The 27,113-nt window shown below is 44.1% G+C and overlaps 2 protein-coding genes across 3 annotated transcripts; one reads left to right on the top strand and one right to left on the bottom strand.

Annotated features, from left to right (window-relative positions):
- The first annotated feature begins 61 nt into the window (after positions 1-61).
- LOC128428583 (liprin-beta-1) lies at positions 62-21,527 on the top strand. Of its 2 annotated transcripts, none has more exons than XM_053414796.1 (25): positions 62-228; positions 5,676-5,758; positions 7,414-7,619; positions 8,726-8,806; positions 9,201-9,314; positions 9,437-9,547; positions 10,748-10,840; positions 12,720-12,819; positions 14,017-14,078; positions 14,167-14,233; positions 14,920-15,032; positions 15,258-15,328; positions 16,147-16,174; positions 16,475-16,625; positions 17,408-17,543; positions 17,630-17,752; positions 18,013-18,163; positions 18,268-18,379; positions 18,469-18,557; positions 18,638-18,760; positions 18,849-18,974; positions 19,384-19,572; positions 19,682-19,831; positions 19,909-19,974; positions 20,043-21,526. In XM_053414796.1, the coding sequence occupies exons 2-25, from the start codon at positions 5,692-5,694 to the stop codon at positions 20,133-20,135; spliced, it is 2,622 nt and encodes an 873-aa protein (XP_053270771.1). In that variant the 5' UTR covers positions 62-228; positions 5,676-5,691; the 3' UTR covers positions 20,136-21,526. The 2 variants fall into 2 exon arrangements, with proteins under 2 accessions (XP_053270771.1, XP_053270772.1); XM_053414797.1 differs by lacking the exon at positions 62-228 and adding an exon at positions 2,726-2,787 and having other exon boundaries at positions 20,043-21,527.
- Positions 20,942-24,284, bottom strand: LOC128428585 (NADH-cytochrome b5 reductase 3-like). Its single transcript, XM_053414798.1, is given in 10 exon segments — positions 20,942-21,560; positions 21,562-21,653; positions 21,859-21,958; positions 22,277-22,362; positions 22,773-22,856; positions 22,958-23,087; positions 23,180-23,286; positions 23,518-23,590; positions 23,709-23,834; positions 24,124-24,284. Coding segments are annotated over 10 exon segments (900 nt in total). The 5' UTR covers positions 24,145-24,284; the 3' UTR covers positions 20,942-21,479.
- Positions 24,285-27,113: the final 2,829 nt, after the last annotated feature.

The following is a 27,113-nucleotide window of genomic DNA, read 5'->3' as shown; positions in this document are numbered from 1 at the left end:
TTTATTTTGAAGCTCACGCGGGACTTCCGGTCGGGTTTACCGCGCTACCACGTCAGCTTGACTTCGCTCCTGCGCGTCTTGAGTTTGGATGAAAACTCGAGTCTCGCTTTTATTTCAATGAGAAGTCGCTCGTGGACGATGACGCTGCGTCAGACTCAGCTCCCCGCGGCCGCACCGACGCGCTCCGGACGAATCCTCTAAAGTTTCCTGCGCAGAGAAAAAAAAACCGTGAGTTTTAACCAAGTTTCCGCCAAAAAAGTTTGTTTTCCCCAACGCAGTTTTAACGCTTAGTTTAACGCTTGTTTTGACGTCGCTAGCTTCACTTAACGCACTGTTAACGCGTTTGTGTTAGCTAACAACTCAACTCCTTTATCTACCGTCAAAAGAAACTTATTTTAATGGGTTTTAACAATTTGCTCAGAGTTTGTGGTGATTTAAGTTATTTTATATTCAACCCCAAAATCCCCATATCTCATATCCTCATGTATTAAAGTTATTTGTGTCATATACACGTTTATTTTACGTATACTGTTCAAGAAAGGCAAAGAAAATATACAGAGTACAAACTTCTGAATTCATATAAGTTGTAGAGAAAGGATTTGATTTTTTAATTATCCTCACATGTGAACATAATCGTTTCAATATGTTGAAATATTCTTACTTCGTTACGTTTATTTTTTTATTTAACCAGAGATGTTCCCGATATCTTTCTCTTCCCCTCCTGATATCGATACCTAGCCTTTGCACATTGGCTGATATCGAGTACTGCATTTGATAAATAACCTGCACGATGTATTTGAACAGATATGTGGAAGTATTGGTAGCTATCGTTAAACACGTACAAAGAATGAATCACTCACAACGTTTAATTATCTAGTTTTGTGAGTCACAACTGAAAAAGAAAACAAATTAATAAATCTACAAATACGCAACTGTCCTCATCCCCAAATGTTTTTCTCACATGGACTCACTCGGACATTCTCCTGAGTTTCTACTTTGGGGGGGGGGGGCTGGCGAAACTCCTAAGAATGTCCACTGCAATTGACTCTGACATTTGCTATTTCCAACACTCTGGATATTATCCGGAGTTCAGTGCGTTTGAAAACATCCTAATACACTTTTAAACACGTGGTATTGGATCAGAACTTGTATTCACGTACCAGCAGATCCCAGACCTGGTTATCTTCTACAGTATCTGAATCAAACCAGAGCTGATTCATGCGGCACGCGTCCGTTCAGGTCGAAGCCAAGAAGTGAATCCTCGTGGGTTTGAGTCCCAGCATCTGCTTCAGCTCCAGAGTCGGCTTCTCTTTTCTCTTTATCAGTCTCGGGCTCGTGCAGCTCTTTGTTTTGGTGAAACCTCGGCGGCACCGAGTCGTTCAGGAACAAGCTGGGTCCAGAGGCGCTGGCCGACCTGCTGGCAGCCGTCCAGCCTTCAATCAGCTGGTGAGCTCCCGGCTTCCAGCCACAGAAAGTGGAAACAAAAGGATTTTATTACCCTCTCCGGTGAAATAACCATATTTGTATCCTGCGCCACACTCACAGAGCTAATGGTCCACAGCTCGGGGAATCCATGCTGGTGCTTATTTGCTTGCACAGCTATATCTAATGTTACAGTGGGAAAATGAGAATAATAAAACATTTAGTAAACAAATCTTATCTCCTGGCTGTAATCATCTTATTTCCTCCGGCTGCAGACGTGTGTTTGTACCAAACTCATCCTGCTGTAATATCGTTTTTTAGATTTTAGATTCCCACAGAAATTTGACATTTGAGCACGTTTCTCTTCTCGTGCACCTTTTTTATTACTTGACATTTTAAATTCCTGACATTCTTTGCACAGGACTTCCCTGGCTGCTGTGTTTTGAGTGAAGGGAGGTGTCACTGGGAAGTCGTGAGCTATACTGGGAGGTTCGCACATTTCGGAAATTAGATTAAAAACGTTTTTTTGCAGGATTATTTTTAAAGATCAGGTTGAGCTGTAAATTCCTCCCTAACTTGAAGCAAGGTTGATATCCCATTGCTTTTAGAGTTGGACGTTTGGAGCAGATGGTGAGGTCTATACTGGGATCACTGGGAAGTGGCAGTTTGAGACTAAAAGAGGAAGATGTTTTTTTTCCATGAAAGTGCCAGGAAACGCTTCCTGACAGCAGAGTGAAGGTCTTCCTGAGTTTGGTTGATTCCTCCGTTTCAAGGCCTGTTTACGTTTTCAGCTCATTTGTGTAAAACTCATTTAACTCTGCAGTATTTTTACTTCTGATGCCTTTTTTGAACATGACTAAGATTTCATGCTTTTATGGATGAATCTTTAAAACAAAAGCAGAACAGGCTGTTTATCTTGGCGTCCTCTCGCCCCCTTTTCCATCATTCCCCCCCCCCCCCCCCCCCGGCTCCAGTGTGATTTTCAGAGTATGATGTAGTCGGAGCCACGTGGAAAAAAAACCCTGCAATAACCAGGGATCAGTGTGGCAGAGCTGCCATGTGAGTCTGTGAAAGACAAAGACTTGTTTGTGTAGTGTCTCCATGCTGCTGCTGCTGCTGCAGTGAGGAAATAAAGCAGCAGTTTAAAGCCCGATCTGTTGTTTCTGTCAAACACTCCGACCTCACGGCAGCAGCAGACTAAAGGTCCACTCCACCAGCTCTCATGGGGATGTGTAAACAAAGGCCGGGTGTTTGACTGGAGGCTGCGTCTCACGTGTCACAGACTTCCAAAGGTCTCTGACTGGATTCATGTCCCTTTTTACCTCCTGTCGTGTGCTTCTGAAACCGTGTGAGGTGACGTGACGTGTGAGTTAAATCGATCAGCTACCGATTAGATTCACTACTCGCTTCTAGGCTTCACTGGCTGCCATCTTCACTCTTTATAACTCCACTGATAGTTGATAAAGTTTTACTGATCAAATCGTCAAATCAGATCAAATTACGAGGCACTGTTGTGTTTGAGGAGATTTTTTTTTTTTTTATATTAACTTTCGGGCCGTTTTTGTAATTTGCTCTAAATCCAATAAATGCAATCCAATCGACTGATATCTCTGCAACCTGGAAAAGCTCAGATTTCTTAATGAAAACACAGATGTGCAGTTGGCTTGGATGCAGTAATGAGATCTGACTTTTAATATCAGGCTCCATTGGCAAACTGTACATTGATCAAATGCCACTGGAGGTTTAACAGAAGAAGCAGCACAACAAACATCTCAAGAAGCTGTGTTGTGTAATGAATACTATTCTTTTTAAATCCATACAGGAGAATTTAATTTAAACCTTGACAGCAGCTGTATCTAAAGCCTCTTCCAGATTATTGGAGGTTCACATCAGACGCTACTCGCTGTAACTCTAAACGCTCATTACTCCGACTAATTGTGTGACTGTGCCTCTCGGCTGCTGAACGCTCCTGCTGTTACTGCCATGAGTTCATCTGAAATACACATCTGCATCACAGCTGAAGCATGACTGTCTGAGGCAGCAGCAGAGTGTGTGTCTGTGTGTGTCTGTGTGTGTCAGGGTCATGTAATCCTTCCCTCTTTTCAAATGTAGTGTCCCTCCCCCTCTGTATCTTTTCCATACCATGTCCTCACCATCTGGTTAAAGTTAAAAACAAACTCACAATCATAAGAAAAATACAGTCAGATATTTAATATTTAGACCATTGATGCCTTTTATAACAAGTTAGTTTGAGAGTTGTCCTGTGGGCCTGTTGCCTGGCTCAGAGTTGACAATTAGAGAAATAGCCTCATGTATTAAGTCCTGGCTGGATTCTGAGTGTGTGGGGGGGGGGGGGGGGGGGGGAGGGGTCACAGAGGTCGATGGAGATGCTGGTACCAGGCGTCAGTGTTTAGTTTTTGGGAGAACTAGCCGGCTCAGGAATGTGTGTAGTGCTCACTCCTCCACGGTGGCGTCATGATTACTTCACTCTTCATCACGTGGATGGAGAGCTGGACTGGTCTGTGGGCTCCTCTCCTCCAGGTTTTAACTTTGAAATTTAACTCAACCTGCAGAAACCCTGTATGCATGATGGCTGAATGGAGCATATGATGGTTCACACTGGTTTATCCTCTCTTCCTGCCGTTTGTTGTTGTGAGCATTCACACCGAGATAGAAAACATTTGGATTCACAACAAACACAAACCTTTTGGAGAAGCTGTGGTTTTCTCTCTGCGGGTGAAAGCAGCTGAGCAAATACAGCTTCCACCCTGTTGAGGGTGACTGATGCTTTTCCATCATTCTCCGGAAATACCTGTGGAGGAAAAACGAATCAGTAGTAAGACGTTGCATCTGTGGTTTTCCCTTCCACCCTGCAGGCCCCATGGGAACTGTTAAATATAATTGGAAAGCGAGTTGTTTTTATTTTGATATTTTCTTGAGCGGAGCCCTGTTTTGTCTTTGGCTTTAAATGGAGCGTGTGCACGTGCACGACCAGTATTCAGTTCATGGTCTGTTCTGATGTGTTGATGGAGCTTTGCAGGAGCGTGCATGTTGTTTGGAAAGAAACTTGCTCCAGTTTCTGTGGAGTTAAGACGACGGAGAACTTAAAGAACCCCTTGTGTTAACTGCATCCCCCACCCCCCACCATTGGTTTAATTACCCTCCTCATGCCCGTTTCGTACCCTGCTAGGTGTGACCCCGGAGAGGGAGGAAATTAAGTCTGCAGACCCTGCCCCCCCCCCCAGTCTCCCACCATGGGACGTCTGAACAAGCAGAGCCTCTGTTTTTATGCTGTTAGTTCTGGGTTTTAGCTGCTGCATCTGCACAGCCTCCACACTGTCTTCAACCTCAGCAAATCAGATTCCATCTGAGGCGGTAAGTGCTCATTGCAAAGTGAAGCAGAGACATGTGACGGGTGTCTGAAACCAGTGGTCACGTGGAAACTGTCCAACTTTGTTGTGGAAGTTTGAGATGCCAAACATGCCGACGCTACGAGCGCCTGAGACCCCTGGGAGAATGGTGTCATTATTCCAGACGGGGGCTCTGCCCACAAGCAACCCATGATGGCTCCGCCGCCGGAAGTGAGGCCTGCTGGGTAAAAAAAAAAAAGCCCCTGGGATCACTTTGTTTTTTGTCTCCGAAGCAGCCGGGTTATTGTGACACAAAGTGCAGGGTTAATTTGATGCAGCAGCCGGGGAGAAGGAAGAATGTGAGCTGGTGGTATCACATCAAGATTAGTGATAACCCAGTTAGACGTTTTTCACATGGAAATGTGAAAAACATAGAAGCAGGCTTTGTAGTTTGAAAGTGATGCTTGCGTAGGAGCAAGTTAATAATGTGAACAATAAGAAATATGAGGGAATAGAGTGACATCTGTTTCCAGTATCGACTGATTTCTTCACATTTACAACCCAGGAGTCCAAAATATTCAGTTTACAGTCACACAAGACAAAGAAGGAACTTTCTTTTGTTTTCTGCGAGTTTTATTTGACTATATTTAAGTATTTTCTTGTGTAGATTCCATAAATAAATACACATTTAAGGTTAGTTTACTCGTTTTATTAGCAAAAAGCTCATCAGCAGAGAAAACCCTTTCATTCATTAGTTTGCTACTCTAAATCTCTGGAAACCCCGTCCGTGAGAACTCTCCGTTCTTTGACATATTGTCTTTGGCAGATTGTTTATGAATCTTCTTTTTCCTTTTTCCCCTTTCATCTCCTTCTTTTAAAAACCTGCCTCCTTCTCTTCTGCAGATTCATTGAAGCGAAGATGATGATGTCTGACGCCAGTGACATGTTGGCAGCGGCCCTGGAGCAGATGGATGGGATCATAGCAGGTAACCGCACTGCACACTCTGACTTTAAGACCTGGCCACAGCACTTGAGGTGGTGGGCATGGTGTATACTGTGGGGTCCGGCCACATCTGGAAGTCATTTCATTGCAAGCTGGGAATTCTGCTTCCACCGGACGGCAACAGAATGTGCCCCTTCTCTCTCTCCCTCCTGAAGCTTAATGCAATCCTCCTGAATATACATAAAAAGTACAAAATGGTGCTGCTGGATCCCTCGTCACTGGCTCCTTCTGCCCCAACCATGAGAGAAGAAAGTTTCCATTGTCCCAGCAGTGACGGAAACTAATGATAATTCAAGCCCTGAGAGTTTGGAAGACAAACTCCGGCTCTGGAACTTTTGGCCACACGCTGTATACTTGTGCTGCAGCAGATGAGCAGAGCAGCCTTCAGCGTCAGAGTCCCCTACTTTTCCACCGATGTGTGTAATTATAGCTGCTGACCTTTCCAAGAGGAGCAGGGCGGCTGATCACATGATGCCCAGTCCCCCCACTGTTTCCACAGAAACCACAGCCACCATCGAGCCCCAGTTCCTCGCTACCGTGTACTGTCCCCTGATTGTTTTGATATTAATTCACTTAGCGCCGTCTCTTTGTTTACCACTGGACGTCTTTATCACGGCTGAGGTTCACATGATAGATGGTGTGAAGTGGTCCAGAGCACACGATGAGAACACTGTGCTCTCCAGTTCAGTCAACACGCTCCGGCTGCTGCTGCTGCCAAGAATATCTGAAAATATGTTTTCAGCACATACAGGAGAAAATGTAATTGTCATTATTCAATTATTGTCATATGATGCCTTATTTGATCATGTGCTCGCCCATTATGTCTGAGGAAAGAACCAACAAGTGCCTAAATATAGTTGTTGTGCTGTTATTTTCCTTAAACTTTGTCTTGGTGGAGTCAAATTACAGATTAATTCAGCTCAGTGTCTTCAGAGTGAAACATTCTGAGCTATTTAGAAAACCAAATGTTCATTCATCGTCCAAAATGCTTCTTAAATGAAAATATTAAAGTGGATTAAAAAGATTTAATATCAGGTTTTAGTGTTTACATTGTTTTATTGACTCAAATCTATTAAAGAACTAAGATTTGCACAGTGGTGGCTGATGTTAATTATTCTGTGCATCAGTAAGTGAGAACAAGCAGAGATGTTCATATGGAAACACTTAAGTGTGTGTCTGTACCCATGTGTACTTACTGTGGGAATCAGGCTTCTGCATTCAATGATTTCTAAATCAAACGCACATGTTCACTTGGTTTTATACATCTGAACAAATCCACATGTCTTTGTTCAGTCACAGTTTCAGCTGTGAACTTTCACTTATATGTTTCTGACCCTTTTGTTAAACGAGATCTACACAACTTGGAGTTCAGAACAAAGAAGTAAACACACATTTGCACAAATGGCAAAATTTACAGCTTTGCCTCGTCCCCGTTTCTCCACCACAACCACAGATCAACCAGCCTCGGTCATAAATTCTTCTCGTTAGTCCTCGTCTGCCATTTTGTCTGTGAGAACCCAACACATTAGATTTTCATTATGACTTTCATACCACACTAATGAGAGACTATGATTCCACAGCCTCACGGTTTTTGTGATATTGTGAAACAGTCACTTTCTTCCATCCGTGCTTCCCAAGGCTCCAAGGCGATGGATTACTCCAACGGGCTCTTCGACTGCCAGTCGCCCACCTCGCCCTTCATGGGGGGCCTCCGGGTGCTGCACCTCCTGGAGGACCTGCGTGCGGCCCTGGAGCTCATGGACAATGAGGAGAGGGACAACCTGCGCTGTCAGATCCCCGATTCCACCGCAGAGGGGTTGGCAGAGTGGCTGCACGGAGGAATGGTAATAATAAAGGGCTTTTTAGCTTTCTGGGTTTTTTACTTTTGAGCGTGTGCCTGCAGGAAAACTGATACAGCAAAAAATACTGTCAAAGAAAAAGTGCTGGATTTGTCTCTTTCAAAATAAAACCAATAAGATTGTAGTTAAAGTACTGGATGGATATGCATTTGTAAGGGTAGTACAGTTCAAGTCTGTCCCTGCATACACAGATCATTCAAGAATTGGGGATCTGATCACAAACCGAATGCTAACCGAATTACACATACGCCTCCTTTATGCATTTTTAACTTTGTACCAAACATCTGGATATTGTGAATCTCAAACCTCCTCCTCCGCTTGTTTGAGTCTTCGGGTTTCATTCCACCTCCACTGTCTCCTGGAGGCTTTTTACTCTCCAGACCGGATTCTAATCAGACCTGGCCAAGACACACACAAACTGATGCAATGATTTAAAAAATGGTTTCTCTGATTCTTCTTGTCATTCACCACGGAGGGCGAACATCATCATAAATCTTAACAGTCAGATTTAATAGAAGGAGAAACTCACTTTTGGGTGCTCAGCAGGATAAGGACCTGGTTTGAGTTATTCTCTGATCTGCTCTGCATCTCTTGATCGTGCTCCATTGCCCATACAGTGACTGTGTTTATTGTACGAGTGCTGTTATGACGTGCCGTGGGAGTGATGAGACTTTCTATAGGAGTCCAGCTGAAAATACTTTCCATCTTCTTCTTAAACGCGAGGCTCTTGTTTTTCTTCCCTCACGCACTCGTCTCTCCATGTGTGATATTCGAGCGTGCAGTTTGCTTTTGATTCGATTTTTCAAATCACTTCCATGTGAGAACAGTGACTGACCCTCACGTGCTTTTCTGGAAAAGTCAAATCAGTTGTTTTTTTTTCCAGGGGGGGAAACCCTGTGTGTTCACGGTCACAAAGGTTAAAGGATGGAAGTTGTACAATATTCTAGGAGATCTATGTTGCTCAAGGGTGAAGGGTTTTTAGTTTTGGCCTCTTTAGTCAGATTCGTATTTCAACTTGACGGCTCAAGGCCTCCGATCTGCTTTGCTTTCACGAACTCTCTCAAATCAACTTGTGCTATTTCTGATTTCAGGCCAACGGACACGGATCAGACGCACTGAACCAAGATCGCCTGTCGCGGCTGGAGAGTGACAAAGAGTGTCTTATTCTCCAGGTACACAAGTTTGTGTGATTAGTTCTGTCTTGTGTTTGTCTCATCGGTTCAAAGACATACTCTTATGAAATATGAACAAATGATTTGTGTGTAATGCTGACGTCAACCCACAGCGACACCATGTGACCCTTTATAAAGAACTTAACATAGTTTCCTAATAACATTCAAACCTGCTGCATAGATTCAAACCATCTGGATTCTGTTTAAATTCAGTTTTAACCATATAAGTAGATTTTTTTTATATTCTTGGGAGGAGGGAAAAAAGTAGTTTCTCTGTATTTGGTTCACATTTAATTTGTGGTTTAATGTGACGTAACGAAAATACAGAAATCTCTCAAGTGAAAGAAGTAGAATATAAAAAGCTGATAATGAGCGATGTCTCCTCCCTGTGCAGGTAAGCGTTCTGACAGACCAGGTGGAGGTGCAGGGCGAAAAGATTCGAGACCTCGACTCTTGTCTTGACCATAACCGGGAGAAACTCAATGCCACTGAGGAGCTTCTTCAACTGGTAATGCTTCTACTAGGTCAATATTTCAAATGTGAAATCTAGATGAATGGAAATCAACAGCCAGTTTTCTCGAGCTTCTGTGAATCTGTAAATATCCTCAAGTTTCCCCTCCGGCTCTGCAGGAGCTGCTGAGCCGATCGGCGCTGGAGACCCAGAAGCTGGAGCTGATGACCGAGGTGTCGAGTCTGAAGCTGAAGCTGGCGACTGTGGAGCGCGACCACAGGGACCATGAGGTAGAGTGTCAGTTTGTGCTCAGTTTGCACCTGCACCTTGAATCCTGGCGGTCGCCCAGTTATTGTTTTTGAGTCACAAAGGTTTCGTCTCACTCGGCTGGACGACTCGGAGCTGTCATGTGGCGCAGGGTGAACTTCTTCAACGTTTACAAAAGAGGCTTAAACTCCTCGTGTGCTCCGGCAGCTGCTTCCTGCCTGACCCCCCCCCAGCCAGCCACCCCCCCCCCCCACCCATCCATACCTCCCCCCTGTCCTCCCCCTCTCTAAAAGGCTGTGGGACTAACAGTTTCCATACATTCCGTCCACCAGCAGGAACATATACATTTGGAGAATATTATGTGGAATTTCCAGGCAGTAAAAAGCTTTTAGGGGATTTTTTGTTTCTGCAACTGTTCATAATTATTGTAGTTTCCATTGAGACTCCATTATAGAAAGTTTACCTTAATCTCATCTGAGCAATGCCGACCCATGTGATCACTGTATTTATTTAAACATTAGAGCCTAATTGACTAAATGGAAAAGTCACTACATCCTGTTCGTGCCCCGTTGCAGTATATATGTGTGTGTGTGTCCATATGTGATCATTATTACATTCATATACACTCAATTATTTGTGTTTATTGAAAGATATATCGACAATAGACACTTCTGTCGTCTCAGGCTTGATTAAAAACAACATATCTTTGTTCTCCTGAACAGAAATGACGAACGTGTTTATTTGCATATCAAGGAGAGTGTGATCGGATCACGAGTGGTCACAGGAGACACAATAGAGAGTGAGAAGAGGAATGAATGTCTCAGGACAGATGTTAACACCAGGTCTGAACGGGGCCTTTGACATAATTCTATAAATGAATGTGGGAATAGCAGTGTTGCTTTAAATCCTCTGTGATAGAGTGTTTCATGGGATGAAAGTACATCTTAATATCTGTAGTAATTGTCCTCCCACGCTGTAATGGACCACAACGCTTCTTATTTAGATTCTTCTCCATGAACTTCTCAGATTCTCTCCAGTGGGACGTCCGTCTGAAAATAAAGTTTGGTGCCTTTGGCAGGAATTCTCCCCCCCCCCCCCCCTTCCCCCTTGTTCTAAAAAGTTGTATTATCAGACATTACCCCCGCGCAGTCTCCACAAACCTCCCCCGGTGCCGGTTACTCTCCAAGTTCACTGGGTGATGGGAATTCTTTCCTCTTCCTCAGGGCCTGTACCAGGAAGTGACGGACCTGCGGTTCAGGGTGACTGACATGGAGAACGAGAGGCTGCAGTGTGAGAAGAAACTCAAAGTTACCAAAGTGAGTGTTTGTAGGTCACAGGTCAGAATCGATTATCGCCCCTTTTGAAATGGTTCATTACTTATTGAAAACCTTGTGATTTCTTTCCCTACAATCGTGACTTTGTTTCTCTGCTCATTCCTCCCTGTTTCCATCCTCCCCCTCTCTCTCTCTCTCTCTCTCTCTCTCTCTCTCTCTCTGTCTCTTTTGTAAATTTAACATCTTCCCGCAACATGCTAACCTGTCAAGCGTCCAAAGTGGAACACTGAGCGGTTCACTGGAGCCGAGGTGAACAAGGTTTAATCTCCTGCTTGTCCTCTTCCTCTCTCGGGCCCTTAAGATCCTCTAAACCTTCCTCCACTGCTGCACTCTGCTTTCCTGACTCTCACCACACACTTCCTGTAAGTGCTTCCACCTGTCGTGGCTCCAGATTTGTACCAGGGTCAAATTTACATTCACAATGTGTTCCTCCACTTGTGAAGGGGGAACTGGTACATCTCCGTGATTCCTGCAGAGACAGATTGTGTCCGTCCTGTTCTCCAGTGTGTGTCCGTCCTGTTCTCCAGTTTGTCCACTGTTCTGCATGCCGTACATTTTCTAGATTAGAAGACTAGAATGTAGAACACAGATGTAGTGAATAGCGTGAGCCTGCACTGAATCTCACTATCACTCGTTGACACCGCTCTGGAGTGGTCGAGCACCCAAGATGGAGAACTTTGAAAATGCTGCCGACCCAGTTTGAGATGGAAAAACTCCAGAGCTGTGTTGTATGAGTGGACAGAAGCTGAGACGTTTAGAAATGGATGACACATGCACCTGCATTTGGTGAAGGCAGAAAAACTGCTTCCTGTTTACATTTACACACAAATGGTCACGAGATATGCATTTTCAGGTGTGTTAGTATTTAACAACCAAAATGTGTGTGTGTGCGTTTTGTATATCTCACCATCCCCCCCCACCTAGTGTATAAACAGAGAACAAGGGGTTAAAACAAATCACTGACCTACAGACTAATTCCTACTAATGTCAGGTCAAAGGTCATTTCACTGATTATACACATGACATTTCCTTCACTGCGCACAAGACATTCTGTGAAACGTCTCTGAAGGAACTCTGGGTTTGAGACGAGTTCAGTGAGGAGAGAGAGAGAGAGAGAGAGAGAGAGAGAGAGAGAGAGAGAGAGAGAGAGAGAGAGAGAGAGAGAGAGAGAGAGAGAGAGAGGAGAGAGAGAGAGAGAGAGAGAGAGAGAGAGAGAGAGAGAGAGATGAGAGAGAGAGAGAGAGAGAGAGATGAGAGAGAGAGAGAGAGAGAGAGAGGAGAGGAGAGAGAGTCTGACTGAACTGACTGACTGACTGACTGACTGACTGACTGACTGACTGACTGACTGACTGACTGACTGACTGACTGACTGACTGACTGACTGACTGACTGACTGACTGACTGACTGACTGACTGACTGACTGACTGACTGACTGACTGACTGACTGACTGACTGACTGACTGACTGACTGACTGACTGACTGACGCAAGCTCTGTCAGCTCAGTGATGCTTTGAGCTACATGCTGATGCTTAGGAGGTTTAATATTTGCCAGGTTCAGCTTAGTTTAGAGTGTTAGCATTCGATTGTGTGCCAATCAGCACGAAACACAAAGTGCAGCAAAGGATGATGGGAATGGAAGTTCAGTTATTTGGGACATGTTCAAAATGTTAAGTTTGCATTTTCCTCATATACTCAGTAATATCTAGGAAGTAAAATCCTAAGCAAGAAATAAAAGCCTAATTAAAACCCAGACTAGATTAATTCTGTCCGTCTGTCGGCGTCTGATTCACAAAGTGAGGAGAGAGAGAGAGAGAGAGAGAGAGAGAGAGCAGTGATTTAACACCTGTGGTCTGTCGCAGGATGAGCTGCAGCTTCTGCAGAAGCAGCTGGACGAGCGAGAGCTGGAGCTGCGGAGGCTGAGGGACGAGGGCCGGCTGAAGGTGGAGGGAGGAGACGGAGGTGGGAGCTGGTTTTTATTATTTATTGTCTGGAAGTTTCTTAAACTGTCTCATGCAGCTCAAATCTGATATTACACAAGGGGTTATGAAGATTAGAGAAATAGACATTTCACATTCCTAAAACACCAACCCCCCCCCCCCCTCCAGGAGCTTTCTGGAGGTTTCCTACGTTCATCCCGAGTCCTCAGTTAATTATTTATTTTACTATCTAACATCTCACAGACGATTCTCCAAACTCTCTTTCTTTTTACCTAAATCCTTGTCAGTGTTTATTGTGCGGAGGCTTCACATCAATCATGTGACTGTTGTACTTTCACCCTCTGCTGTCTTTATCTTATCTTCTCTGATGCTGGAGGAATTCCATTTATTCAAAGCAGAGAATCGTATTCTGGTCTACGTCTAAAACACTGGACAGTGGAACCTGACGTCCTTCAGACACAGCATCAAACAAACGTCCTGATTTAATAATCTAACTGTAACCTCATATCATTATAAACTAAACTCAGTTAAGTTGTGGATGATATTGTGAATGAATAGAAATTGAAGAGCAGATACTGATCAGCATTGAGTTTGATTTAACTACAGTTTAACTGAGTTTACTGAACCAGGAGGCCACCGTGTCTCACATGTACTGTCCTCTCATCGACTATGAGTCTTTTATGTTTTTATCAGGAACAACTAACACACTAAAGTCTAAATCTAAAGGTTTTGAACAAGACTCAGTTAGAAATTTTGTTTTTAGTTCTTCACCACTTGTATTTGGGTTCAGAAACGAGCTTTAACACTTCATTGACATGTTATCACCTTATAAAGTAAAGTCTATTTACACATCCAGCAGATTGAGCAATACTAGAATTAATTTGGAGTCAAAGCTTTTTTGGAAAATAATTGATTTTCTAGCTGGCGATTAGAAAACTGAGACAGAACAAAATATATAAAAGCAGCAAAACAAACCTGATATAAGAAGCTGAATAAATGATGAGTAATATACATTGGTGCTGGTTTTAAAGAAGATAAAATCAGAACTTTAAAGTTAACAAAAAGTTGAACTTCGTTTGGGTTGAACTTCTGAGTATTGGATGTTTTTAATCGTGCAGCATTTCTCATTAAAACCCACAGAAGGTGACCGACCCACTGAGGTCGACTTCCTGAGCAGCAGAGGCTTCATTATTTCTGTTTGTTTTTATCTTGTGTCCAGAAACAGAAGTGCTGAAGGTGAGGAGGCTGTTGGAGACGCTGACGTCCGCCAACGATCAGAAGGTGAAGTGTCACGTGATGCTGTCATAGTCCTGAGAAGCTGATTTGATCAAAACAGACTTTACTGTAACTCAATCGTGTTTATCCTCAGGAGAGACGGATTAAAGAGCTGGAGGAGTCGCTGACTAAGTGCAAGGAAGTGCAGGAGCTCGATAAAGGTGAGTTTATGTGACTTATTATCTAAACACTTACTAATTTAACATATGCATTTATGTCTTTACCTCAGTCTTCAACTCCTCTGTTGCTATTTCACTTTGTGTTGAGATCAAGTGGCCAAATGTTATATAAACATCTTTATTCTTGAGATCTCGGCCCGTAAATTATTTAATCGAGTACAAAACTATCAAATATTTTGCGATTCCAGCTTCTTCAATGTGATAATTTGCAGCTTTTCTCTTTTTATATTTTCTTGTCAAGTAATAATTTGACCATTTAACCTTCTATTAGACAAAGCAAGACATTTGAAGAAGTCACCTTGAGCTCTGGGGAACTGATAACCTCTTCTCAGAGTTCTGCAGCATTTTAGACGAATGCCTTCATTCATTACTTTAAAAAGTATATCGCAGATTATCAATAATAGAAAATACTTTGTGGTTCACTAGTTGTTTTGATACCAACTCACCTCAAACTAATATCAAGAATAAAAACCTTGAGAAAGAACATTTTGTTTCTGAGAAGATCATGTTTTCATATCCGGCTCATCTCCAGTAAACCATCTTTGAATATAATAAAATAAAGGAGATTAAAGGTGAGACTCAAACAGTTTGTCTAAGTCTCCCCCACGTCCCAGCTGACCGTCCTCTCTGTCCTCTCTGTCCTCTCTGTCCTCTCTGTCCTCTCTCAGAGAACTTGAATGAAGACGACTATGATGATATCCCAGATGACCCCTCGGTTCCTGTGTCCATGGAGGTGGACCAGGTCACGCTGGAGGGGGAGGCAGGAAGGAGCTTCGGCGAGGTAAACACGACCTCTGTCAAAACAATTCACACAGGATGAACCCCAGACTCTCCACTTCCTTTCAGAAAGAAAAAAACCAAAACGGCTCAATCCCAACCTCCCACTCTGAAACTGTTTCACGGTGGAATCCAGAGCTTCTGTTCAGGGTTTTCATTTGTTGGCTAAATGTTTTGCTTCCTGGAATAAAAATTATAAATTAATCTTTCTTTCTGTCTCTCGTCTCAGTCGGTTCCGTGTATCGCTGTCTTGTCTGAGATGAACGATCTGGACAGAGAGAGACAGCTGCAGACGCAAAGGTAAAACTCACCTGATGTCATATCAAATCATTGTTCACTTCATGTTTCTTTATTTGGAAAACAATACAAATTGACAGACTTTCTAAAAGTTCACAGTCGGCCTTGAAAAGATGGTCACTGAAGAAACAGAACTTTTCATTTTAGATTTGTATTATTTAATAAATCAACAGCAACAAAAAGTTACTCTGTTCTCATTCCCTGAAGATCAATTTCAAGTTTTAATAAAATGTTACCGATTTATTTCAATTATTGTCTCTGTACGATCTGTTTAACCTCCATATTAGTCAGTTGTTCTACATTTAAATTTAGATCAGCTATGATCCTCATGTGATGCAGCATCAAATTAAACTCAAAATGTTTATCTGTAGTAAGAACAAGCTGGGATATAAACACAAAACTCAAACTAGAGATCTTCACCTTAAGAATCCTCACAACCCGCAGGTTTGCTAATATATTTTGTCGTCTCTTGATACTTGGAGCATTTTAATGTAATGTTCATTAGCTTAAAGATTTCACACACGCCCACACGGCTCTCACATGAGGTCTGATCGAACAGGTTCAGTGGAGAAACCCTCTGAGTGAATCCTGCAACTTGTGTGAAAGTGGAACATCTGATGTTCAGTGTAAATTGTTCTATTTTGAAGCTGTCGCTTGTGGAGTCGACTAAATAGTTTGTAGAAGTTTGTGTTGAATGTTTTGAAGTTATTTTAATATGTAGCACAGTTGAACATGAAGTAAATATTAGATTTCTTTCATGTGTTTGATTAAAGACTCTGGAATCACGTGTTCTTGATTCAATCTTCTTGTTGTTGTTTCAGTTTGACGGTGACCAGCAGCAGTGACCAGGTGAGACTCAGTCAAACATCGACCTGATCAAATCACGTCTTCACCCGAAGCTCAAACATTCAGACGTGTTTTCTTTTGACTTTGAATGTTGAGTTTAAACCATCCATGTGATTCCTGCTGGTTTCAGAGAAATCACATGAACCATCACTTTTCAGAGAAATCACATGCACTTAGTCCTGCGCTGACACCTAGTGGTTGAATGGAGCAACTCAACTTTTACCCCCTCTCTTTTCCTGCTTGGATTTAAAAGTGAAATCTTTTGGCTTCATCTTATCCTCCGTCATGTACTTTTCCTCCTAGACGATAAACAGAGCAGCTGGTTCCCTCCCCCCCAGTAAATCAAGCCCCAGCAGTGAGCAGGCCTTTGGCTCCAAGAAGAGTCGCTCCTCTTTTGGTCGTGGATTCCTGAAGCTGCGAGGAGGGAAGCAGGCGGCCAGCACCTCCAACCTCGGTGAGCTCAAACAAACCGTCATCATCCTCTTGTGTTATCCTCACATTCTGTTTTGTCAGTTCAAAGTGTTTCATTGCTGATTGTGATGTTTCTTCCACGCCTCTGTAAATTGTGAAGATCGCACCCGGAGCTCCAGTGCCCCTGTGTTAGGTACAGTAGAGCAGAGTGGCCTTGTGGGCCTGCAGCATGGCTGCTCTGGATGATACAGCTGGATGCACCTCAGGGACCGACTGACACTGAAATATCATCATAAACATATCTGATGATAGACTGACGTTCATAATAGAAGCTATCTAGAGCTGACTGTCAAATTGAATTGGCGGTCACCTGAATTTCCAAATTTCCCCAAACTGGGACTCATCTCTCCCACTATTCCGACACCATGTCATCACACAATCACTTCCTGTTCATGACCTCAGTGTCACGCTGTCCTATGATGGATAAACCGATGTTTCCCAGCCTCTTTTCTTTTCTTGTGACATCACGTTTAGAAATGAGCCTCAAGAAAAGTTGGGAATCGTTGTTTTTCTAGTTCCTTCTTGTCTGAAATCATCCAGTTGTATCTGATCCACGACGTCAGAAACCATCTGCAATGAAGCCGCTGTGATCGAACGTGTCCGTGAAGCCGTGAGCCGTCTGTACTGGTTGTGTTGTGGTGATTAACTGGTTCTTTGCATGGCCGACCTCAGCTGTGATGTAGTGAGACCTCTGTTCTGAGTGGTGGTGGTGGGATGTCAGCTCTCGTATGTACATGAATAATGTTCATGTTATTATTTCTCCAGCTGAGACAGAACGTAAAGGCACAGATCACCTGGACTTGGCCGGCGCTCCTCCACAGAAATCCCACAATGCACCTCCCCTGCCGTCCTCACCGGAAACCAAGAAGAAGTCGAAAGGCTTCATGAAATTCTTTGGCAGGTAACACCGGAGTGTTTTGAGTTACCTCGGAGGATTCTCTTCATATGGATCATGTTTATACTGTGATGTTGATTTGACTCCTGCAGGCTGAAGAGGAGTCACTCCACCTCCTTCAACCTGGACGAGGCAGCGGAGATGGAGTTCAGGAGGGGCGGAGTCAGAGCCACGGCCGGCCCCCGACTCGGGTGGTCACGAGAAGCTAAACACAAGTAGGAGTCGACCAATAATTCACATCAGGCGTCTTTTCAAAACACTTCACAGGCGAGAACGAGAGTCGAGAGTTTATAGAAACAACGGGATTCTGGGAAATTCTGCCTTGTTATTGTTGTCACCATCTGGAACAAGATTAATTACAGACAGAAATATATTTATCTGCCGGTCGTTTACTTTTCTCCTTTTAAGGGACTTGATGTTTTCTTGTAATCCCTCATTTTCCTCTGGTCCTTGTTCTCTCTTGGTCTCTGCTCAGTGCTGTGGATGTTCCGTTCGCCCGCTGGAGCAAAGAGGAAGTTTACGAGTGGCTGCACGAGCAAGGCCTCGGGTTGTACGCTGCTCAGGGTCAGAACTGGATCCGATCGGGACAAACGCTGCTGCAGGCGTCTCAGCACGACGTGGAGAAGGTAGAGAGAAGCCTCCAACTCCAGAAACTCAGTGTTTGACTGTTTCTTCATGAAAGAGAGGAGATGTGAAGCTCTGCTGGTTTCCTGTTTCCTCCTCTGACCAGGAGCTGGGCGTCCGGCAGCCTCTCCACAGGAAGAAGCTGCAGCTGGCTCTACAGGCGCTCGGATCCGATGAGGACGACCTGAAGGGCAGACTGGACCACAACTGGGTGACCAGTGAGTGTCCCATCATCCACAGTCCCTGTTGCCCGTCAGCCACGACCTTTTCATTCATGTTCAACACACGCTGTGTTTCTCTGTTTCAGGATGGCTGGATGACATCGGCCTCCCGCAGTACAAGAGTCACTTCGATGAGGCGCGTGTGGACGGACGGATGCTGGACCACATGACCGTGGTGAGCCGCCACCGCCGCCTTCTCAAGCCCTGACCACAGGGGGCGTGTGTGTGTGGTAACTGTGTGGTGTGTGTTTGCAGGAGGACTTGTTGTCTCTGAAGGTCGGCAGCGTCCTCCATCACCTCAGCATCAAACGAGCCATTCAGGTCCTCCGCCTCAACTCCTACGAGGCAAACTGCCTCAGGCGCCGGCCCTCCGACGAGGTCTCACCACAGACACCACATCCTGTTTCCTATTTGAACATATTCATCTGGTTTTATTTAAAATCTATGTTTTGATTCCCTCTTCCAGAACAACATGACCCCGGCTGAGATCTCCCAGTGGACGAACCACCGGGTGATGGAGTGGCTCCGGTCGGTGGACTTGGCCGAGTACGCTCCGAACCTGAGGGGCAGCGGCGTTCATGGAGGACTGATGGTGAGAGAGTCACAGGATCAGATCAGCGTTGAGATAAAATTATATTAATTCACGAATCCAATTCTATAAATGGATAATCGTCGGAACTAATTTGAAAAACCCAAAATAAGGCGACGAAAATAACTTCATTGACCAAGAAGAGAAAATAGGGACAATAGATCTGCTCTGTATTAGTTTATTCGTTTATTTAATTCTCTGATATTTATAAAAACTACATCAAACTTTCATCAGGCACGATGATCCCAGATCAGCTGCATCATCGTCCTGATGCTTAAACAATACAACATCTAAGATGAGTCACAACTAGAGACTGAAGTTCTCTCACGTGATTTAAAAGACTTCCCTCCCTTCAGACCGATGAAGATGATGATGAAGATGATGTTTCCTCTCATATCTCTTTCCTCTCCAGGTGCTGGAGCCGCGCTTCAACGTGGAAGCTCTCGCCCTCCTGCTCAACATCCCCCCCAACAAAACCCTGCTGAGACGCCACCTGGCCACACACTTCCACCTGCTGGTCGGCTCCGAGGCTCAGCGGCTCAAACAGGAATGTCTGGAAAACCCCGACTACACCGTCCTCACCGCCACCGCCAAGGTCAAGGTAACGAGTCCCCGTCTGCCACCGCGGCTGCTCTACATGAAGTGCTTTCAAACCCAGAGCAGCCAGACAAAGAATAAACCTCTTGAACATGTGACACTTTCTGTTTCAGCCTCGCCGGATGTCATTCGGCGGGTTTGGAACTCTGAGGAGGAAACGTCAGGACGACAGCGAGGAGTACGTCTGCCCCATGAACGTGGAGATGCCCAAGAGCAGCAGCTTCCAGACGGGGGAGCGGCTCTACGAGGACCACCTGGAGCAGGTAGAGAGATCAACACTCCTGCTTGTGTCCTCTGCTGGACGTCTTCTTGACATGTGTCCCTGTGTGCTGTGTGGCAGATGGAGGACTCTGAGGGGACAGTGCGGCAGATCGGAGCGTTCTCCGAGGGAATCAACAACCTGACGGTGAGAGTCGGAGCTGCTGCAGCGAGCCGGCTGGAGAGCGGTGCACTGACCTGAGGCTTGTGTTTCAGAACATGCTGACGGGCGACGGCTTCTTCCAGGAAACGTCTGTCTGTCATCCGGAGGTCGACGCAGCAGAAACACACGACAGCTCCGAGGCGTGAAGAAGAACTTTGGTTCAAAAGAACAATTCTGAGCCGACGACGTCCCAGATGAAAACCACGTGAGACCTTTTCACAGGGACGCTCAGTTAGTCTCTGATATTTATTGAAGCTGTCAGTTATAATGCATGAACTTCAAATTCAAGGTTTGCATTAACGTGCCTGCATTTATTGTTATTACTCTTGTAGCCAGTGAGATCAACTTTAAGATGTTTGTCTTATTTTAAAGAAATCTCCCTCAAGTGTTTATGTCCACAGCTGCAGTACGTCAACTTTTTTGATTTGTCTCCGTTTCTTTTTAAAGAGTGTCGGGTTCCACGTGTTTTAAAACAGCTGTTTAAACTTGAGCATCACACACACAGTATAAAGGTTGAGACAAATCTGAAAACTCAAACTTTTTATGGTCAGACACCACAACACATCTTTTATAACAGTGATAAACTTGTGTTTTTGCTTTCTCACCAGGTTCGAAAATGAAAATCACTCACATCCGTATAAAAAAATAAAGCTCAATTGGAATATTGTTCACTACAAAACGTAAAATCACTAAGAATTTGTAGTAATGCTTAAATAAACGTTTAGCTTCTTGTTTACCAGACGGACGTGAGTGGATTTAATTTTCTAATCGACAAAGATCTTCAACATGAAACTGACCAAATGTTTTTTTCTTCTACGTTGTTTTTCAATTTTTGGTAATAAAAAAGAAAAAAAATCTATTTTCTTTGTCTTTCCTCTTATTAACATCAATCACTACATATCCCATCATGCACTGCGGTCCCACTAAAATAAAAAGTCCAAACGTGGATAGCTCAATAGTAACTGGGTTTTATGTTGCATATTCAAACACAAGCAGCAAGACGTCTCATCAGTAACAGGAACGAATCCGTCTGAGCACAATAAACCACAGATGAACATCAGGTCAAACTCTCGGGGACGATGAGCGGTTCCGTACAAATGAAGCACGATTATATTCAGTGTGCATAAAAAAAGCTTTTGAAGTGTTAAGGCACTAAAGCCAGTAAACCTCCTCTGACACTGGGTTCCTTTAGCAACAGGTCTTTTAAATCACATCCTCCTTTCACCACAAGCCGATATTCTCTCACTTTGGTTTCCCGTCCCAACATGAACAACACAACACACACACATCTGAATCCTGAACTCACATATACACAACTTTCCTCTCCTCACACTCTTCCCCCCCCCGGCAGGTCTTGGTCCTCGCTGTGATTCTGTTGCATGATGAATGTCACGGCATAAATATTGTTTACATAGTGCAAATACCCGACTACATAAGTGCTTAATGCTTTTTGGAGTAGAGAGAATTCTTTCTGAAGGTTCCGTCCTCGTCTAGAAGACGAACCTGCGATCTTCAGCGTGGCCGACTTTGTCCAGGTTGGGGTAGCAGGCGAACTGGATCATGGGGGGGGGGGCCGCACATGAGCACGAGGGCGTCGTCTCCGGGAGGGGGGAGGTGCTCCGTGACCATGTCCTCGTTGATGAAGCCTTCACTGTACTCCCAGTCTGATGCAGGGAGAATAATGATGAAGTTTAGATCACACAGTGCACACTACTGACACCTAGTGGTCAGGACTGATATCCAGTGGTGTTATCAGTAACATTCAGGTTTCATGTATTAGCAAACAGCCACTATCTACAGGATGTGCTGTGTGCGACACCATCAGATAACATGAGTGTGTTGTCATCACTAGTGTTAATGTGAACTCACTCTCTGGGGCCTTGTCCACAGTGAACCACAGCTTGAAGCGATCCGGGTTGTTCACCTGAATCTCCTCCAGCTCCGGTCGCAGCAGGATGTCTTTCTCCGTCTGAGACAAGAGACAAAATCATCAATAAGCAGTCAATGATCAAAACCACAGATTCTAAGTTATGTATAAACTAAAGTAAGACCTGTACAGTGACGTCCATTAGATTGAATTTAACAGGGACAGTGCACATGTGATCAAATATAGATTCTGGGTTTATAACAAATAAACTGTATCACACCTTTTTACTTATGACCTTATTCTGGATTCAGGGATTATTTAGATCCTGATGTTTATCACTACAATAACAACAGGAGAGAGAAAAGCTTCCACCACCAGTTGAGTGTGAAGCAGGTCTCGACTCAGACTGGTGAAACTCACCTGGTTGGCAAACAGCAGGTAGCACACCGTCTTGTCCTGGGGATCCTTCATCACGGCTGTGATCAGCTGCAGCATCGGAGTGATTCCTGGAAAAACAACAAATCAAGTTTAGATTAATCAGCTAAGGAATAAATTTATAATAAGTGTCAGATCTAAAATTCAAAAGAGAAAAGCTGCTTCTTTATTACTTAACAACCTTTTTGTTTCTACTGGGAGTTTCCCTGCAGATGTTTTAAACTGGTTTGTATAAACTGTGACATATACACATCTAGACTCTTGATGAGAGCGGCTGTTGTTTGATAAATGATCATGAGACGCGTGACGATGACTCATCAGCTCAACCTTTCCAGTGAGGACAAACTGCTTTTACAGAATAAACTAAACTCTCAGGAGAGCTCAGACCTTCACGAGGCCCAACAGTCGCCAATGGAAAAACTGTGTTCATGAGTTTGTGTAATTCTACAGACAAACAAACGTCCTCTCCTGTGGAACTCACCCGTCCCTCCAGCGATCATCCCCACGTGTTTTGCCGTCTTGATCACAGCAGCCGACTTCTTATCTGCTTGAATGGCAAACGCTCCTGAAGAGGAAGAGATCACAGCGTCAAAGATTCAGAGATCAACTTGTATAAAAACTGACTCCAGCTCAGTTATTAGCTGGGCGTCGTGTTGCCCCGCTGACCTTTGCCCTGGTAGACGAGCAGGCCGCTGGGGCCCCTGAAGTCGATGGTGTCGTTGATCCGGAGGCCCTCAAGGTACTGACTCATCTTCCCCCCCTCGGGGAACTTAGGGTGAACGTCTTTGAAGTAAACCTGTCGACAATCAGAGGAAAAGAGTTTTAATAAAAAGAAAAGAGTCAAAGAGCAGATTTAACTCTGAAAGAGGAGTTTGATTGGAGCTTCACCTTCACCACCAGGTCCACGTAGCCTTTGTCATCGTCGCTGGACGTCGGCGTGTACGGACGCACGACCAGTTTACCGTCAATCTTCGCTGACAGATAAATGTGCTGACCTGCAAAAACATCAGATCCATAATTAAACACAACGTGTAACAAACCTAGTCACATTTAAACGTTTAAATCAGATATTGTGTGTCTGAATATTAATCGCAACAAATCAACATACAGAAAATGTTTTTACAACAATAAAGAATTTGTCCTGTTACAGCAACAAATGGAAACATTTAAAAAAAAAGTTAACAAACACATGAATGATTGAGTTTGTGCTGAATGACGTCACTGACCGATAGGGAGCCCGAGGATGTGATCAGCTGTCGGAAGAGCGAACTTGAACTTCCGGGTGTCGTGACTGACGATCTGTGCAACACACACACACACCCCCAAACACACGTGTTGTTTATCACCATGTCAACACTCTGTGATCCCCCCCCCCCCCTCCTCCTCCATGTTTTTACCGGACGTGGTAGGCGCTCACCTGCTTGTCCAGCAGCCGCAGCGCGTACTTGATGCTCGGGTCCTCTAAGGTGATGGCGGGTCTCCTCTTGGAGAACAGGAGTCTGAAGATCAGGTTCACGATGCTGTCGAGGCCTCCTCGGATCAGCTGGAGGTCAAACAGCGGGGGTCAGACACAGAGCAGCGGGGCTCAGACACAGAGCAGCGGGGCTAACAGCAGCTAACAGTGGCTAATAATATGAGCTAACAGGGGCTAACGGGGGCTAGCAGCCATGTGCGGCCTCTGAGGGGCGTTGTCTCACGTCACTTGATCCACAAACAGACCGAGTGAGTCACGATGAGTTCCAGACACAACTTTCCTCCTCGTTAGCTCCCGTTAGCCGCAGCTAGCACGCTAACACGCAACATGGCGGATAGGCTGCGGGGCGGATACTTACACCGATGATGTAGGAAAGCATCTTCTGTCACTTTTGAAAAAGTAACGAGACGAGTTTGGTTGAAGACGCAGGAAAAACTGTTGAGGGTTCGAGCGCCGTGATCAACCCGAGACTGCGCCACACGGAAGTTAAGCTAGCTTCCAACATACACCAGCGTCCGGTCTGTTTTCAGAAAATAAAAGCATCGATCGGAAAAACACTGTTTAGATTTGCTTTAAATTAACATTTAGTATCTTCAATATATATTAAATATACTTAACACTTAATAAGTTACTGTTTCATACATTATATTACGGTTTTTATCTTTTTTTATCTCAAATCTAGTACTTCCGGTATGACAACAGCTTACTTTAGCCAACTTCGGCAAAAAAGCAATGATCTGACGACACTTCCTGCCTGGCCCCTCAAAAATAAAAGCTTCCGATAAATAGAATTTAGGAAAAGAATACACTTCAAAAAAATAAAAGTCCAAAAGTAACAGCAAAGAGTTTTAATGAGTTTAATGTTTGCTGAGAATCAACAGTTTGATATCACAGTGTGGTTCTAATTATATTTCTCTTTAAATTTGATTTTGCAGCTTTAAATAATATTAAATATTCAACAAAAGCAAATGAAAATAAGTATTAAATTTAGACACTTTAGAAAAGGAAGAACATCTTTTATTTTTGAAGTTATTAACAGTTTTATTTCAATTTGTGTTTGTCAAACACGTACCTGATCTATAAGCGCGGTGTTTACTCTGTTTGCAGCATATTCATCTATTTATTATTTCACTTATCACTTTTTTAAACCTTTGTAGCTTTTATGCCTTTTTAGGAAATAACAGAACTCATATCACCTGTTGCTCTTAATCCACAGAAAAAGATTTGATGTTATTGCTTCTCAGGAAAATACTTCACAGACTCAAATTAAGTGTTTAACTTCAAGTATACATTGAAATTAATGGTTCATGTTTAAATGCAGATCTTCACTGATACTATTCTAGAGATGTTTAATGAGTCATTGATGAGACTGATGTTAAATCTGAACTGTTTATTAAGAATTAAGAATATATAAAGAAGAGAAAACACACAGCGTGGTGCAGCGTCACGTCCTCTAGGGGGCAGTAGTGACCCGTCTTACCCATGATGCACCAGCCAGTTGAAAGTTTAGAGACAAACAGCATCACTGAAATTGGAATCTGTCACAGAAGTGAAGCATGGAGGCACATTGCTGCTGGATATTAGTGACTCACGCCTCTGCTGCAGATCGATCCTCCCACTGCAGCTCGGCACTGGGATCAATACACTGTTGTGTTATTATTATAAGACCCCATTAGAGGCAGTGGGAGCCCCCCCCCAACCCTAATGAAGCCCGGTGCATCGTGCACATGAAAACACGACATGATGAGCTTCTGTATCAACAGGAAATAAAACATTTTTTTATTGATCATTTGTGTATATGAAGTTATATAACAACAGTCAGAAAAACTCCACAGAGTGAATCACTACACAAAGTGAAACGAAACTGTAAAACACCTCGTCAAAAATGAAGGTATACACAGCGAAGATAACCGGCGGCGGCTCGCCGGCGCCACCGCGAGCGATATGGCAGGAAAACACACACACACACACACACACACACATACACACACATACACACACACACACACACACACGCACCCCAGAACAGTTCTACGAGATCACAGAGAAAAAGAGTTCCACACACGAGATACTCAAGCGGGCAGTTGATGTACACGAAAGGCAACTAGGATCTTTCTACAGCATCAGATTCTAAGACTTGAACACAGGTTGGTTTCGTGAAAGGTCAACGTGGCCTTCGTGTCACTGGAGAGAATCTGGAGTTTGTCCCGGTCACACAGAAGAGAGCTGATCAGGTTTGGGGGGGGGTTGATTATTCGTGCGTACTTTGGTAGGAAACCGTTGCAGTGCAGGAAATGGCTTTTTGCTTTGAGGGGTCCTTTCCCCCCCCCCCCCCTCCCCACCTACCCACTACAGGCCCTCCCAATCAAATGGGTTTCTGCAATGCTGCCCATTACTGGATTCCCTGATACATGCAGCCGGCACACGTCCGGTCAGTTGTTCCTCGTTGACTTGCTCGGGGCCGTGTTTGCACTTGAATCCATTTTTAGTATTTTAAATATTTAGATCTGAAGCTGAAATTCATTGAATCTACGAATGAAAACGACGCGTGATATCAGAAGCGTCCCTCCGGGTAAAGTAGAGTCGATCAGACAGAGAGGGGAGGGGGGGGGGGGTTTATAAAATGAATTTCCTAAAGGTTGAACAAATATAAACAAAGTGCAAAGTACATCTAATCTCACGGTTAAAGGAATCCACACCAACACGCTCTGTACTGTACATTCAGATTCTTCATCTCCAATAGAAAAGGTTTGTTTTTTTAATTAGAAGTGAAACAAAGATCCACGATGGAGAAAGGAAACGTTGTGATTGACAGGTAGTCCAGAGACAGATATGATAATCGCGGCTGAATAATCCCATTTATGTCACTTTATATTGAATCTACATCTTTTCACACGGTTATGTAAATATATACACAGCATTTTTTTTGGAGGGGGTTTATATATATTTTAAAACGTGATGCGTGTGGTTTGGTATTAAACTCCCTGAAAAGCTTCTGATGCTGGATCTGTGTGCAAGAGGAGGAAAAAACAAACCAGCGAGAAAGGGAGGGAGCGCTCGGAGGTCGCCGGGCCTCAGGGCTCCGACCCCGCGCGTTCGAATCCCACGTGTGCTGTGTCCTAACCGTCTCTCTGGCCCCCCCTCAATCCCTCTAAAGGTTAGAATCCTTCTTTTTCCCCCCCAGGCAACACCACCCACGGTAACACAATGGGCTGAACATACAAATATTGCACAGTGCTCAACAAAATGCTGCATGAAGCGACCCCCCCGCACATCGTCCCACCTTGGTTTATTTTTTGTCTCTCTCTCTCTCTCTCTCTCTCTTCTCTGCGTGTAGAAGGGAAAATG

This window comes from Pleuronectes platessa, chromosome 22 (genome assembly GCF_947347685.1).
Source record: "Pleuronectes platessa chromosome 22, fPlePla1.1, whole genome shotgun sequence".
Taxonomy (NCBI): Eukaryota; Metazoa; Chordata; class Actinopteri; order Pleuronectiformes; family Pleuronectidae; genus Pleuronectes; species Pleuronectes platessa.
Note: the sequence above shows the minus strand (reverse complement) of the source record. Positions and strands in the feature narration are given on the sequence as shown.